The following is a 14,893-nucleotide window of genomic DNA, read 5'->3' on the forward strand; positions in this document are numbered from 1 at the left end:
CCAAACTTTTTTCTTGATTTTGTAATAAATAGATATCTTTTATTCAAACATATTGTTATGTTTGTTGAATTGCCCTCTATGATAACACGTGTTTCGGCGAAACCATCGCCTTTTTCAAATCAGGGCTAGTTAGTAAATCAAAATAGATAGTGATTTTTTGAAAACATAAATTGACAATCATGAATCAGGTTGTTGAAACATTAAAGTACATGAGAAATGAAAACATTGTTATATTAATGCAATAATTAAATGGTTCAAAACAATATAAAAACATTTGGTTGGCCATTGGGGAGGGGTGAAAGGACGGATTGGTAAGGGATAAAAATAAAACAACAAAGAGAGATAGAAATTTGCAAAAAATAAAGATTAACGAAAAAGTTTTGAAGTACATTGTATTTGAAGGTAATTCAAATATTCATTTAAATTACATTGAAATTTGGTTTCATCAAATTTCTTACCTAATGTTTTAATTTGGATATTCATAATACTTGAAACGTTCATTACTGTGGACTCGAATAAATCATGGGTTAAATCCCTGTAAATTCACACAAAAGTTAATGTTAAGCTTTATAGGTTGATTTCCCTTTTAATACTTAGATACTTCCGCTTATTTTTAACATCAATGTTCCTGTACACACTACTGGTACATTAAGGTGCTCATTTTTAGTATTAGTCAATGGACTTTAGGTCCTCAAAAAATGGCCTCGGCTTAATTTAAATGCTTGTGTTGGTTTTACCATTCTAAAATTCTGTTGACGCTTAAAATTGCAAATGTCAAATGGGGTAATCTTTAAGCCTCAACGCTGTACTGACGTCCTGATAATTTCTCAAAAAAACCCTTTTTGCGCCTCTGCATGTGGGCTCACATGTTTGCGCTAGGTCCTAATGCAGGCCCCTAAGGGAACCCGCCTGTACGCTTACCTTCAGCCGCGAATACGGTTTCAAATTGTCCTCGCGGTTCTTTGCCGTCTTCCTATTTAATTTCAGCATGATGTTAACTAGTCCCATCATTGTGTTTACTATGCTCTACATGTTGGTTTCCTTGCCTCACTTACAGGAGGCTGAGGACCACTTAACAACGTTCTTTTTACATATTAGCATGAAAAAATGACTTTTATATGCCCGTATATTTGAAACATTGTGAGATACGAATTAAAAGAAAATATTTGTTAATCTCGTAGTTACGCACCAATAGATACTACGTGTTGCTAAAAGTTGTTTCCGACCTTATGTGTTCATATCCACGATGGAATTCTATGCGGGTAAATAATTATGTGTCTATTTTTAATCATAGTAACATATATGTGTTCCTTGCTCGTTTACAATTGGTCCTTTTTTTGTTTTCTTTGTCGCAGCCATCTTTTGGTAAAAAATGCACGGAAAAACGCCAAATTGGTGACAATGGTCATTATTAATTGACACTCTGAAGTGTGTTGTTGTTGTCTGCCCCTGATTTAATAGGCGCGGAGCCAAAATAATTAAAAAATTAGAAACGTGCTGGTCTGAAACGAGCCTTTACAGGGAAAGAGAAAATGTAAGTTCTTTCAAAATATGTGACAGCACCAATGTATAAAAATGGTCAAGAGAATCCTTCAAAGGTCCTGATTTTTGAAACAGTCAATTTCATAAGAAAGAGGCCATTTCATGGTCTGAATTGAGACCCCTTTCTACTGTCTGAAATTTACATATCAATTTCGCTTTCTCTTGTCCGAGTTTTTCTTCATGATCACCTCCTCTTGGGCCCAAAGTCACTTTCTTAAGGCCTAGGAATTTTAATTTTTGTTTGTCTGTTAATTGGTGATTGTTTTGCCAGTGTTGTGCCAATGGTAAATTAATGTCCTGGCTTCCTATAGTTGAAAGATGTTCTCTTACTCTGGTCCTGAGTTCCCTAATTGTACTCCCTATATAGATTTTCTGACAGTCACAAACAATCGCATAGACCACATACTTCGTTTTACAGTTTTTTAACTTCTGGAAGAAAAGAGTGACTGAGAATGTTTTTGATGGTTTTCGCACGTCTGTAAGTCACTGTTGGATTTGTTCCTATGTACTTCTTTACATTTGGGTCCAATTGTAGCAAATGCCAATTTTTTCTCAAAATTCTTATTACCTTATTGTTTGCACAATAATTCGTGATGAAGTTGATCTCTTCTTTGCTCACTGGATCAACATTGATCATTTTAAGAGTGCTTTCTCTTTTCAGTTTTGATGCCTTCTCTTTTGCTTGTAAAATTATTTTATCTCCATAGCCTCTTGTTTTGAATCTGTTTGTTAGCAATTTGCATTCTTCATTGAACACTTTTTGTTCACTGCAATTTCTACGTGCTCTTATGAACTCTCCCTTGGGTATATTCCTAATCACAGAAGTGTAGTGACAGCTGGTTGAAAATAAAGTCGAATTGGCCTCTGTCGGATTCCTGAAGGTTCTGGTGTTAAGATGGTTTTGTGCAACATATATATTTAAGTCTAAAAAGTGTCTCTTCTTTACTTAATTCTCCTGTAAATTCAATTCCCATCGTGTTTTTATTTGCTCTTAATCTGAAATTCTCTAGTCCTTTTTCCCCATTCCAAATCAACAAAACGTCATCTATATTTCTGGCCCATAAAATTACATGTTGTTCGTAAGCTTCATCTGTATAGATGTGCTTGTCTTCAAACATGGCCATAGTTAGATTCGCAAGTGCTGGGGCTTAATTCGATAGTCTGTTACTTGAGTGTCGAAATATTTCTTTAATTTCAATTTCCTTACAAATTTAAATAAGTCAATGTGAACCTCTATATTATCAAACGTTGTGGTCGGTGCAAAAGTGAAACCTTTGTTTAATAATGATATTTCCTCTGGTTTAAGTTGGTGATTTGATATGTTGAGTATGAGGTCCTTCATTTGTTCTTTTTCGCTGCTTCCCTTGCTTTGGGTCTTGTCAATCTTCTGAAGTCTTCTAACGCTTCGGGATTTTCTGAGTCTACCACCCCCTCGTTTCCCCCTCCTCCTGTGGGTGGTTGTTGGGTTGTTGGTTGTGGCAATAAAAAACGTACTTGCTTTTGGTTTTGGTAAGTAAGTCTGTTCCCTTTTTTGTACCTCCGTATTTGGTTTAGAAAACCTTGTCCTTCTGTTGTCTCAATTGTCTCGGTTGAGATTTCTTGATCTCCTTCATATTCTGCATCAAGAAGATCAAGAAATCTCAACCGAGACAATGTAACGAAATTGAAATTAAAGAAATATTTCGACACTCAAGTAACAGACTATCGAATTAAGGAAAGAAAAGACAAGAAGAGTCCATTGACTATTGAAGATTTGACAAACATACATACTCTGAAAACTATACAAGAAGGAGGAGACAGACCAATACATGAGACCTTACATGAACTCCAAATAAAACAAACAAGCTTTTCCGCCCAAGAATTGAGATCGAAATCCAAATTTACTCCACAACTAATGCCAGATAATTTGGTGGACACATTTTATAAAGCATTAACCAAAGATCTGAATGACTATTGTGATTCAACAATGAAAAAGAAATCAAAACCACAAAACTTTTTTGATAACTTAACAAATAAGGAACGACAAGCACTCCAAGAATTGAAACATGACTACAACCTAGTTATCAAAGGAGCGGATAAAGGAGGCAAAATAGTTGTAATGAATAGGGAAGATTACGTACAAATGGCAATGAACCACATCAACTCACCCGGCTGTTACACCAAACTGAAATCCAACCCAAAATTGGAGATCATATTGGAACTAAAAGAAGCCATTACAACATGGCACAGACAAGGACTCATTACGGATGATGAGAAACAATTTTTGGAAATGAAACAACCAACCCTGCCAGCAATTTATTTCTTGCCAAAGATACACAAGAACTATGACAAAATTCCAGAAGGAAGGCCAATTCTGAGCGGAATAGGTTGGGCAACCATGAACATGGCTCAGTACATAGACATCATTAAACCCTTGGCCATGAAAACTAAATTTTACCCAAGAGATACAACTGCAGCGATAAATAAACTTGGTGAAATTATATGGCAAGAGGGTTTTCTACTAGCAACATGGGATGTGAAATCGCTGTATACATCAATCAGGCATGATACCGCAATAGAAACAATGGATTACACTTTCCGGAAAGAAACAGCATCAAACTTCCAATCAGTCAGTATGCTGAAAGAAATGTTATTGTTGACACTACAGAATAATGTCTTTTTATTCAATGGGCAATTCTTCAAACAAACCAGAGGAGTAGCGATGGGAATCAAATATGCCCCAGCACTTGCGAATCTAACTATGGCCATGTTTGAAGACAAGCACATCTTTACAGATGAAGCTTACGAACAACATGTAATTTTATGGGCCAGATATATAGATGACGTTTTGTTGATTTGGAATGGGGAAAAAGAAGGACTAGAGAATTTCAGATTAAGAGCAAATAAAAACACGATGGGAATTGAATTTACAGGAGAATTAAGTAAAGAAGAGATAAACTTTTTAAGACTTAAATATATATGTTGCACAAAACCATCTTAACACCAGAACCTTCAGGAAACCGACAGAGGCCAATTCGACTTTATTTTCAACCAGCTGTCACTACACATCCGTGATTAGGAATATACCCAAGGGAGAGTTCATAAGAGCACGTAGAAATTGCAGTGAACAAAAAGCGTTCAATGAAGAATGCAAATTGCTAACAAACAGATTCAAAACAAGAGGCTATGGAGATAAAATAATTTTACAAGCAAAAGAGAAGGCATCAAAACTGAAAAGAGAAAGCACTCTTAAAATGATCAATGTTGATCCAGTGAGAAAAGAAGAGATCAACTTCATCACAAATTATTGTGCAAACAATAAGGTAATACGAATTTTGAGAAAAAATTGGCATTTGCTACAATTGGACCCAAATGTAAAGAAGTACATAGGAACGAATCCAACAGTGACTTACAGACGTGCGAAAACCATAAAAAACATTCTCAGTCCCTCTTTTCTTCCAGAAGTTAAAAAAGACCATCCTATTACGTGGCTTCTTCCACCACCAACAGGTTTCTGAAAATGTGGTACTTGTTCCATGTGCAGATATGCACATGCCATATGAATCTTTGAATATCATCGTGTTGGTAAAAGCGAAAGAATTCTAGACTCCATTAACTGTAAAACGAAGTATGTGGTCTATGCGATTGTTTGCGACTGTCAGAAAATCTATATAGGGAGTACAATTAGGGAACTCAGGACCAGAGTAAGAGAACATCTTTCAACTATAGGAAGCCAGGACATTAATTTACCATTGGCACAACACTGGCAAAACAATCCCCAATTAACAGACAAACAAAAATTAAAATTCCTAGGCCTTAAGAAAGTGACTTTGGGCCCAAGAGGAGGTGATCATGAAGCAAAACTCGGACAAGAGGAAGCGAAATTGATATGTAAATTTCAGACAGTAGAAAGGGGTCTCAATTCAGACCATGAAATGGCCTCTTTCTTATGAAATTGACTGTTTCAAAAATCAGGACCTTTGAAGGATTCTCTCTTAATGTAATTGATCATTTTTATACATTGGTGCTGTCACATATTTTGAAAGAACTTACATTTTCTCTTTCCCTGTAAAGGCTCGTTTCAGACCAGCACGTTTCTAATTTTTTAATTATTTTGTCTCAGCTCCTATTAAATCAGGGGCAGACAACAACAACACACTTCAGAGTGTCAAATAATAATGACCATTGTCACCAATTTGGCGTTTTTCCGTGCATTTTTTACCAAAAAATGGCCGCGACAAAGAAAACAAAAAAAGGACCAATTGTAAACAAGCAAGGAACACATATATGTTACTATGATTAAAAATAGACACGTAATTATTTACCCGCATAGAATTCCATTGTGGATATGAACACAAGGTCGGAAACAACTTTTAGCAACACGTAGTATCTATTGGTGCGTAACTACGAGATTAACAAATATTTTCTTTTAATTCGTATCTCACAATGTTTCAAATATACGTACATATAAAAGTCATTTTTTCATGCTAATATGTAAAAAGAACGTTGTTAAGTGGTCCTTAGCCTCCCGTAAGTGAGGCAAGGAAACCAACATGGAGAGCATAGTAAACACAATGATGGGACTAGTTAACATCATGCTGAAAGTAAATAGGAAGACGACAAAGAACCGCGAGGACCATTTGAAACAGTATTCGCGGCTGAAGGAAAGCATACAGGCGGGTCCACTTAGGGGGCTGCATTAGGAACTGGCGCAAACATGTGAGCCCAGATGCGAAAAAAGGGTTTTTTTGAGAAATGATCAGGACGTCAGTACAGCGTTGAGGCTTAAAGATTACCCCATTTGACATTTGCAATTTTAAGCGTTAACAGAATGTTAGAATGGTAAAACCAACACAAGCATTTAAATTAAGCCGAGGCCATTTTTTGAGGACCTAAAGTCCGTAGACTAATACTAAAAATGAGCACCTTAATGTACCAGTAGTGTGTACAGGAACATTGATGCAATGTTAAAAATAAGCGGAAGTATCTAAGTATTAAAAGGGAAATCAACCTATAAAGCTTAACATTACCTTTTGTGTGAATTTACAGGGATTTAACCCATGACTTATTCGAGTCCACAGTAATGAACGTTTCAAGTATTATGAATATCCAAATTAAAACATTAGGTAAGAAATTTGATGAAACCAAATTTCAATGTAATTTAAATGAATATTTGAATTACCTTCAAATACAATGTACTTCAAAACTTTTTCGTTAATCTTTATTTTTTGCAAATTTCTCTCTCTTTGTTGTTTTATTTTTTATCCCTTACCAATCCGTCCTTTCACCCCTCCCCAATTGCCAACCAAATGTTTTTATATTGTTTTGAACCATTAAATTATTGCATGACTATAACAAAAATGTTTTCATTTCTCATGTACTTTAATGTTTCAACAACCTGATTCATGATTGTCAATTTATGTTTTCAAAAATCACTATCTATTTTGATTTACTAACTAGCCCTGATTTGAAAAAGGCGATGGTTTCGCCGAAACACGTGTTATCATAGAGGGCAATTCTATGTTTGAATAAAAGATATCTATTTATTACAAAATCAAGAAAATAGTTTGGTATACATTTTGTTTCTTTCTATAAGGGCGCAGAAGAGAAACAGTAACTCAAAACACTTTATTGTTTTTCAACCAAAACGGAGTAGAGGAACCGGAACTCCGTTGTTACAGTCTTTTGCGACCACCCCGAAAATCAGTGAACACATTACTAAAACAAACAGGGCGCTGAGGTCAAACCCTTGGGAAACCCACACCAGAAAGGTTCCTCAATCATTACTTATTAATAATCAGACCATTAATCTTGGCATAGTTAGCAAAAGTATCCAAGAGGTGCTGCAGGCCCACCTTGGTGGAATCGAACAACAAAAAGTCATCCGCATAGGCCAACCATACGATCTTAGTGGAGCCCATTCTTGGGGCCAACAATCCCTCCTCATACAGATGTTCAGCTGCATCAGACACGTATTGATTAAATACCCACGGAGCCAAAACACACCCCTGTCTGACCCCACAGAGTGTGTGGACAATAGATAACATATCGCCCTTTTGATTTAGGCAAATTCTAATACCAGAATTTTTATAGACCCCTTCCAGCAAACTCAATAGGCCCCTTGGTAGACCAAATAATGCAAGCTTGAGCCCTAGCCTTTGGCAATCAACACAGTCGAAAGCTGCCGAGAGGTCCACTGAGGCCATAAAAATGTGGCCCTTGTCCCTACTCCAAGCAGCGTCCTGAATGTATTTGACCACAATGCCGTTGATGTTATTAGAGTGAAATTTGAGAAAGCCTGTCTGGAAGGGGCTAAGTTTATTTTATTTACATTGCCCTACTATGAAAGTGTGACCTTAAAACCCTAAAAACAGAATATACCCACAACAGGTTAAAAACCAATATGAGAAAATGGCTCCAAGAACAGGCTAAAATATGCCTGCACACATTGACCAAATTATCTTCCCGTTCCCTCCCCACCCTCTAATCCAAAACGTGACTCTACCCACTTGAACCTCATCACCAACTTCCGCTCCAGGCCACCATTCGCTATTACCGGACAACCTGGGCTCGGACTACCTCGGCTCTGCGATGGGTTGCTAGATCTGTACCTGCATCCACTTGTTTTATTGTTTTAATATGAAACAGTAAAAGCACCAGAATTTCTGTTACTCAACGTGCCTAAGCATAAGAGGCACCCACACTGTAACCCAACTGTCAGCTCAAATACGGACGACTGACTGTGTAATCAGGCTACTTCGATGCTTTGCCTCATCCCATGCTTGCTATTCTTTGTAGCATGTGACACAAACACTTTGAAGCGATCCTCTTGCAAGTTAGCACATTATACAATTCAAATATTAATTTGACCTTTAAGAATTTTGAGTTGGCAAATGTCATGCTCTTCATCTCAAACTTTAGCATTGCTAACGTTACCATACAAGTGGAGAGCAACATTGCAATACGATTAACTTGATAATGTATATGCACTATGCTTGGGATTATTCATATAGGGCTAGGGCAACACATATTCAGACATCTAGAATGTCTTTCACAGTATCAGCATCCTTTTAGAGTTCCATTGTTTGTTTATTCATTTATAATGCTCATCAGACCCAGGGGTATCAGGGCGCAGCAGATACAGAAAATGCAAAGCTTACTTAACATGTTACAGCGTAAGGGTACAATGTCAAGGCAAAGAGTACAAATAAAATACGAAGGTACAGGAATATCAGCAAAGTGGGGACGCAATGTCAAGGCAAAGGCACGTAGGTACAGCAGTGCAGGAATATATACACAGGGTGCAAAGTTGAGTTAGCGGAAATGAGCCACACATCAACAGGCTTTAGATATCGTTAGACTTGAGAAAGTTGATGTATCCAAGTCTGAAGTTCAAATAGGGCTGGTATTCTCCGATGAAGTGTGGTAGGGAGTTCCAGAGTTGGGCCGCTTTAACAAGGAATCTGCATCCACCCACCTTGGATAGCCTAAATCTGGGTATAGTAAGGGAGTTGGTGTTGATTAATCTCATAGGTCTGGTGGAGGTTCTCCTCTGGATTCTGTCTGTAAAGAAGCTAGTGGCAGCATTGTTTAGCGTTTAGTGTGTATAGAGATGCAGTTTTAAGTTGAATTTTGTTGTGGGTGGAGATCCAGTTGTTTTGTCGTCTTATCGCAGAGATGTGTGATCTTTTAGGTACTCCAAGTGCAGCTCTTTAGGCATTGTTTTGAAGAACTTGTATCTTCTGGATTATAGATTTATTAGCACCGATGTACAAGGCATAGACCTTAAATGCTATGGTAACTCTGTGCTATACAAACACGGATTTGTGCACATGCAGATTCATGACATTCTTAAACTGCACACAATATCATGGCGAGGCTTTAAATATGTTTTGCTTGCAAAGTATTGTGTGCAAATATCCCAGTGAGTGTTTTACTGCTGCAATCTCTCGCCTTTTACAGAGCCCCGTCAACTAGTAATGGAGGCTAGCACAGCAGCCGCAGAGCAGTATGGGTGGAAAGGCACTTGGGAACACTCTTCAGGGTGTAGAACTAATAACCAATTTTCAAAAACCAGGTCTGACATTTCGGCAGTACATTGAAGGAAGTGTGTGGTTTGCTTGCTATAGAAACCTCTAGAACACTCTAGTAAACTGCACTTTCTGTTTCTTTCTGTGCTCAGCTGCGGAGGGCTTTTTAATATAATCATGTGTTCTGTGTTTATTGCCGATAGCATCTGCATGCATCTCGTTGTTTAACTGATAAAAAGTGAATTGCAGAAGAGGGCTACCTGGTTACAGCAGGCAGCACTCAAACGTTGCTAGCTCTGAGCATTGCTCTATTGACTTAAAATGCAAATATATGTGATTTCTTCAACGGGGAGCCATAAGAAACCTCAGTAAGGTTCGTTTTGAATTTTTTCTATGCTGTGGTAAGGAAGGGTGGGAAAAGATATAATCTGTATTATGTGCTCTGTCATTTCACTTCCCCTGCCAGGGTTAAACGCAGTGCTCTGGTAAGATTTACCACTTCTTGGAATCAAGTGATTTTTCAGGCAGTAAAAAAGTAATTAGCTTTGCCAGTAGGCATACTTCATGCTTATTAAAAGAGGATCTCACACTTAATTCCTCCTGAGATCGGACAGTGATATTGGAGTTCCTTCCTATGCCACTGCTCTGCTGGTCACTCATTTGAAAAAATATCAATGCAGCTTTGTGGTAGGGGTAGGCTCCTATATGTTCACTGTTTCCCCATTTGTGTTGGGCAGAATTTCCTATTTTTAGTGAGTAAAAATGGGCCGTGTAGATCCCGCTTAGCTGTAACTCTGGTTTTGAGTAAGTGTTGTCAAAACTCACAGTGCAGCGTAATGTGGAAAGTTAGAGGTCAAAAAAATGTCAATCACCCTATTCTGTGGTGCAGTTATGCTGATGCAATTATCCACAGAGACATTATGAGAGGCATGTTCTCCTGGCCCTTGAGTTACTTCATGAAATTGTCACATTTACTACTATTGGCATGATTTCTGACCTATGCCTTTTAGTTGCCATTTCTCCATCTGCAAATATTTATCCGGTCTGATTTTTTTGTAAGCCACATCAGTGATATACAATATTTGTTTTTTGTAATACGCATGTGTTTTTTTCCACTGGAATACAAAACAAACACTTTCTGTATGGTCACTAGGCAGTAGGTCATATAGCCACAACTAAACCCATCGTTTATACGGAGCATACACTTTTTGTGTATACAGATTTTCTTCTCTGCACAGGAGTACTTTTAGTAGCTACTATGGCAGATCTTGAAGTCTTGGACTGGTTGATGAGCTCTCCTTATCACATAAAATATTTTTTTAGATTATATGTCTGGATAAAGTGTTGTAGCACAATCCACCTCTTACACTGATTTGTAAAGAATTGCAGTGGTTGGTAAGGGGAAATCCCTTCCAAACTCTTCAGGAGGTGACAGCTCACTATCTCACATGTTCACAAAGAGGCTTACCCAGTTAGTCAGTTGTTCACATGCGTGCATGAAAGTTAACCATTTATGCACTTACAGAAAATAGTTAAAGGGAAAATTAGGCACCACTACCAAGATGTCACATAAAAAGCACGCCTACAGAGACATCGCCATGTCCACACCGGATAGATGCTTGCCACAGGGCACACCACAAACATTCTCAAACACACTATACACGTAAAAGCCACTCACACAGAGTAAATGAAGGGGTGTGTATAGTAGATTTATAAGGGGCCACCTGTGAATTACGGTCACTTTGGGTTGATGGGATAACCCTACCACCAGACATCAAACAGAATCCACACACAGTTAATATAGCCTAGGATAGGGCGACTAGACGTACAGTTCGTTTTGCCAGGACTGGCTGAGAAGTGAGACTTGTGTCCCGGAGCCTCAAGGTTTTTTTTTCAATTAAAACCCTGTCCTGGTATCGGGCGAGGGTTTGGGGACTCCCTGGTGAGCATACCCATGGGAGTTCGGTCCCAGTACTTACGTGCAATGAGTGAGCAAACCTAATCACAACAGTGTGCTCTCTGCATCCAGATTTCCTGTACTGGCATCACCTCCAGGCAGGAACAAGCACGAGCCTCAATTCCGTAGTAAATTAGTCGCAAAGCAATGTATTGCAAGCTTGTTCACCAACCAATCAATGCCGTAAACCATGGCTGTAGGGTAGTTTTACATTCATAGATTAGAATAGTAAATCCGCTCTTGAAACCAGGATTGCATCCATCCCTGGGTGGCCTCGAACCAGCAATCAGTCACCAGACATATACAGTAAATAGTGGAAACACAGGGACTGCTGAGAAAACCGCTTTATGGCCGGGCCTAGAATTTCAATGAGAGAAAAGCTCCTTTGTGACTAAGTCACAGCTAAATGGTAGTGTTTACATCCTGGGGACTGTAAAACTCCTCTGCAGCAACCTTTACATGTTGGTGGTCCGTTTCGTTTTCCTTATTTTCATAATCTGGTCACCCTATCTTAGTGCCAAGTGCATGCAAGGCTCACCGAAGTACACTTTGAAATGGACCTCCATGCACCACTCGGGGTACCTCCAGTCTGCAGGCATCAAGGCAACAGCAAAGCAATCTTGCATTTTCCCTCTTCATTCTAACCTAATCCATGCACTTCTTTTTCAGATCCATCACAGTGCCTGGACACCATATGGCCTCCGTGCATGGTACAAATCAAAACACGGGCATTTCCATTCAGTTCAAGCCACTGTAGTTAACCTACCTGCAATCTTTTGCAGATGAGATGGTGGGAAGGGACTTGCAGTTTTGTTTTTCAACAGCCCATTCATATCCATTTGTGCAGCAATCCTCCATGGACATTTGTGCAATGGCTGCAAAAAAAACAATATTTCTCAGTTTTAAAGAAAATAGATCCTCAATAAATAAACATACCAGTCACAGAATTTACAAGTCACGTCATCTTTTTTTTTTTAAACAATTTTTCGGTTATTTTTTTTTTCAAAACACATAAGTTAACCATCAAACTCAGCATTTCGTTTACAAGCCTTAGGGCAAACATTTACAGATATCATTGCTGTCTTCCTCCACCCCCCCCCTTTAACTCGGGCTTGCACCTTAGTTCCTGGAACGGGGCTAATCCCCTTCGTCGTCTCGGACACATCCTATTCACTGGAATCCACATATGAGGACTCCGACAATGTGGCTACCATTGGTCTCCAGGCTAACAGACAGCCCGCTTCCCCATCCTCTCCTCCATTGGCTGCCTCGTGCCATGCCACTGTCTCGGCGTCTACCCATTTCAATAGGTCATTCCACCATGCCTCTAGTCTGGGTCTGTGGGCTGCTTTCCAGCCCATGGCTATTCTTCGCTTTGCCATGTTGTAAGCCAGGTCCCTGAGTTTGCCGACATGTTTCAAGTTACGTGGTCTCGTGAACCCTCCCAACATGCACGCCCACACTGAGTCCACGTCTAACAGATTCCTTTATCAGACAGGTGCAACCTGATTTCCACCCAAAATTTCCCAACCCCCGGCCACGCCCAGAACATATGGATCATCCCAGCATCCACCTCCCCGCACCTGGGGCATTTTTGTGCTTCAGTACCCCCAAATCTAGCAATCCTTTGCGGTGTCATGTACGCTTTATTGGTAACAGTTGGATCTGTTGCAATCTCGCGTTCAGAGACACCTTTTTATGGTATCTTTGGGCCCATTCCGATTGCCCGTCCTGCAGTGGTATCCCTGCCTCCTCCTCCCAGTCTCGCCTCAATTGGAGCAGCTCTGGTCCCACTTTAGACATTACCAGTTCATAAATCCAGGTTACCTCATGCCCTCCCTCCGAGACATCATACATTGTTTCTAAGGCAGTGTCTGGTTGTTTGGCTAGTGCTATTTCGGACCACCTCTCCTTCGCCCGTTTAATTATTCTAGTGTAGGTGATATATTGTCCCGGATGCAACCCAGTTTTCTCTGTTACCATCTGGAAGTCCTGTGGCTTCCCCTCCTGCCGTATGTCTCCCAGGGTCACCAGGCCCACCACCTCCCAGTGTTTACGGATCCCTTTCCTCAATTGTTTATCTGCTCAGCATAGCGCCACCAGAGGCGCCTGCGGGGAGTATGGGGCCGGGCTTCCCACGACCCAGCATGGCCTGCGCCATGTCATCCAGCCCAGTTCCAACAGCCTCGATCCCCCAACAACTCTAGTTTGGGCAGCCATATTATTTCTTTTAGGAAATAGGGGTCACATTCCCTTCTCAACAATCTTGACTCTGCCGTCTTGTCTTCCGACAGCCACCTTACAACGTACCGTAGCTGCCCTGCCAAGTGGTAAATTTCAAAGCTCAGCAGATTTATTTCCCCCTTATCATATGTATTCTATAATTTCCACAGGGCTAATCTGTTCCTGGAGTTGTGCCACAGGAAGCCTCTACACAAACTCTGGAGTTTGGTGAAGAATCGTTTGGGCAACACACAGGGGATGTTTGTGAAGAAGTGCAGTGGTCTTGGTAGGACCACCATCTCGAGCAGGGCCGTCCTCCCTACCATGGCCAGGGGGAGCTTCGCCCAGAACCCCATGCTATTCTTAATGCCCTCCACCGCCTTCTCCGTGTTATGTTTATGCTCGTCTGGGGCCTTATTGTATATGTTAATTCCCAGATATTTAAATGTTCTGGTCTGCCAGGCTATTTCTAGGACAGGCAGGCTCTCCGGCGGGACTCCCCTGTACCTCCCCAGAGGAAACATGCATGATTTTTTGGCATTCACCGCAATACCCAATAATGTTGCATAGTGCTCCAGCACCTCTAGGATATAGTGCAAATTTTCCTCTGGGTACCGCAGATACAGCAACATATTGGCTGCATACAATGATATCAGGTGTGGTCCCCCCCTTAGTGTGGACCCCTATTTCTTCATACTGCTGTCTTAAATAGATTGCTAGCGGTTCCAGAGCCAGGATATATAACATTGGGAACCATGGGTAGACCTGTCTCGTTCCTCCACGGAGCTGCCATTTTTCAGAGACTATCGCTCCCGTCTTGACCCTAGCTGTTGGGGAACTATATACCATCTTTACCCATCGCATATACCCGGGTCCCATCCCGTATTCCTACAAGGCCGCCATCATCCAGGGCCACCTCACCGAGTCAAATGCCTTAACTGCGTCTAATGAGACTATTGTTATTTCGCCTGGATCTTTCTCTGTCTGTTCGAGAACATAGTGGAGCCTCCTGTGATTATCAGATATACTTCTGCCTCGGACGTATCCGGTTTGGTCGGGGTGCATAAATTTATTTATAACCCTTTTCAGTCTATTTGCCATCACCGCAGTAAAGATTTTGCTATCTTGATTAAGCATGGATAGGTGTCTGTATGACCCACAC

At 40.2% G+C, this 14,893-nt stretch overlaps 1 protein-coding gene across 2 annotated transcripts in view; it reads right to left on the reverse strand.

Moving 5' to 3' along the window:
- The window catches only part of FBLN1 (fibulin 1), a 788,021-nt gene that overhangs the window by 657,766 nt on the left and 115,362 nt on the right, over window positions 1-14,893 (reverse strand). For both annotated transcript variants that reach the window (XM_069628189.1, XM_069628190.1), the window contains exon 2: window positions 12,275-12,383. In XM_069628189.1, coding sequence (XP_069484290.1) covers window positions 12,275-12,383 — 109 coding nt within the window. The remainder of the gene's footprint in view (window positions 1-12,274; window positions 12,384-14,893) is intronic.

The sequence above is a fragment of the Ambystoma mexicanum genome, chromosome 12 (genome assembly GCF_040938575.1).
Source record: "Ambystoma mexicanum isolate Mex_15411 chromosome 12, UKY_AmexF1_1, whole genome shotgun sequence".
Taxonomy (NCBI): domain Eukaryota; kingdom Metazoa; phylum Chordata; class Amphibia; order Caudata; family Ambystomatidae; genus Ambystoma; species Ambystoma mexicanum.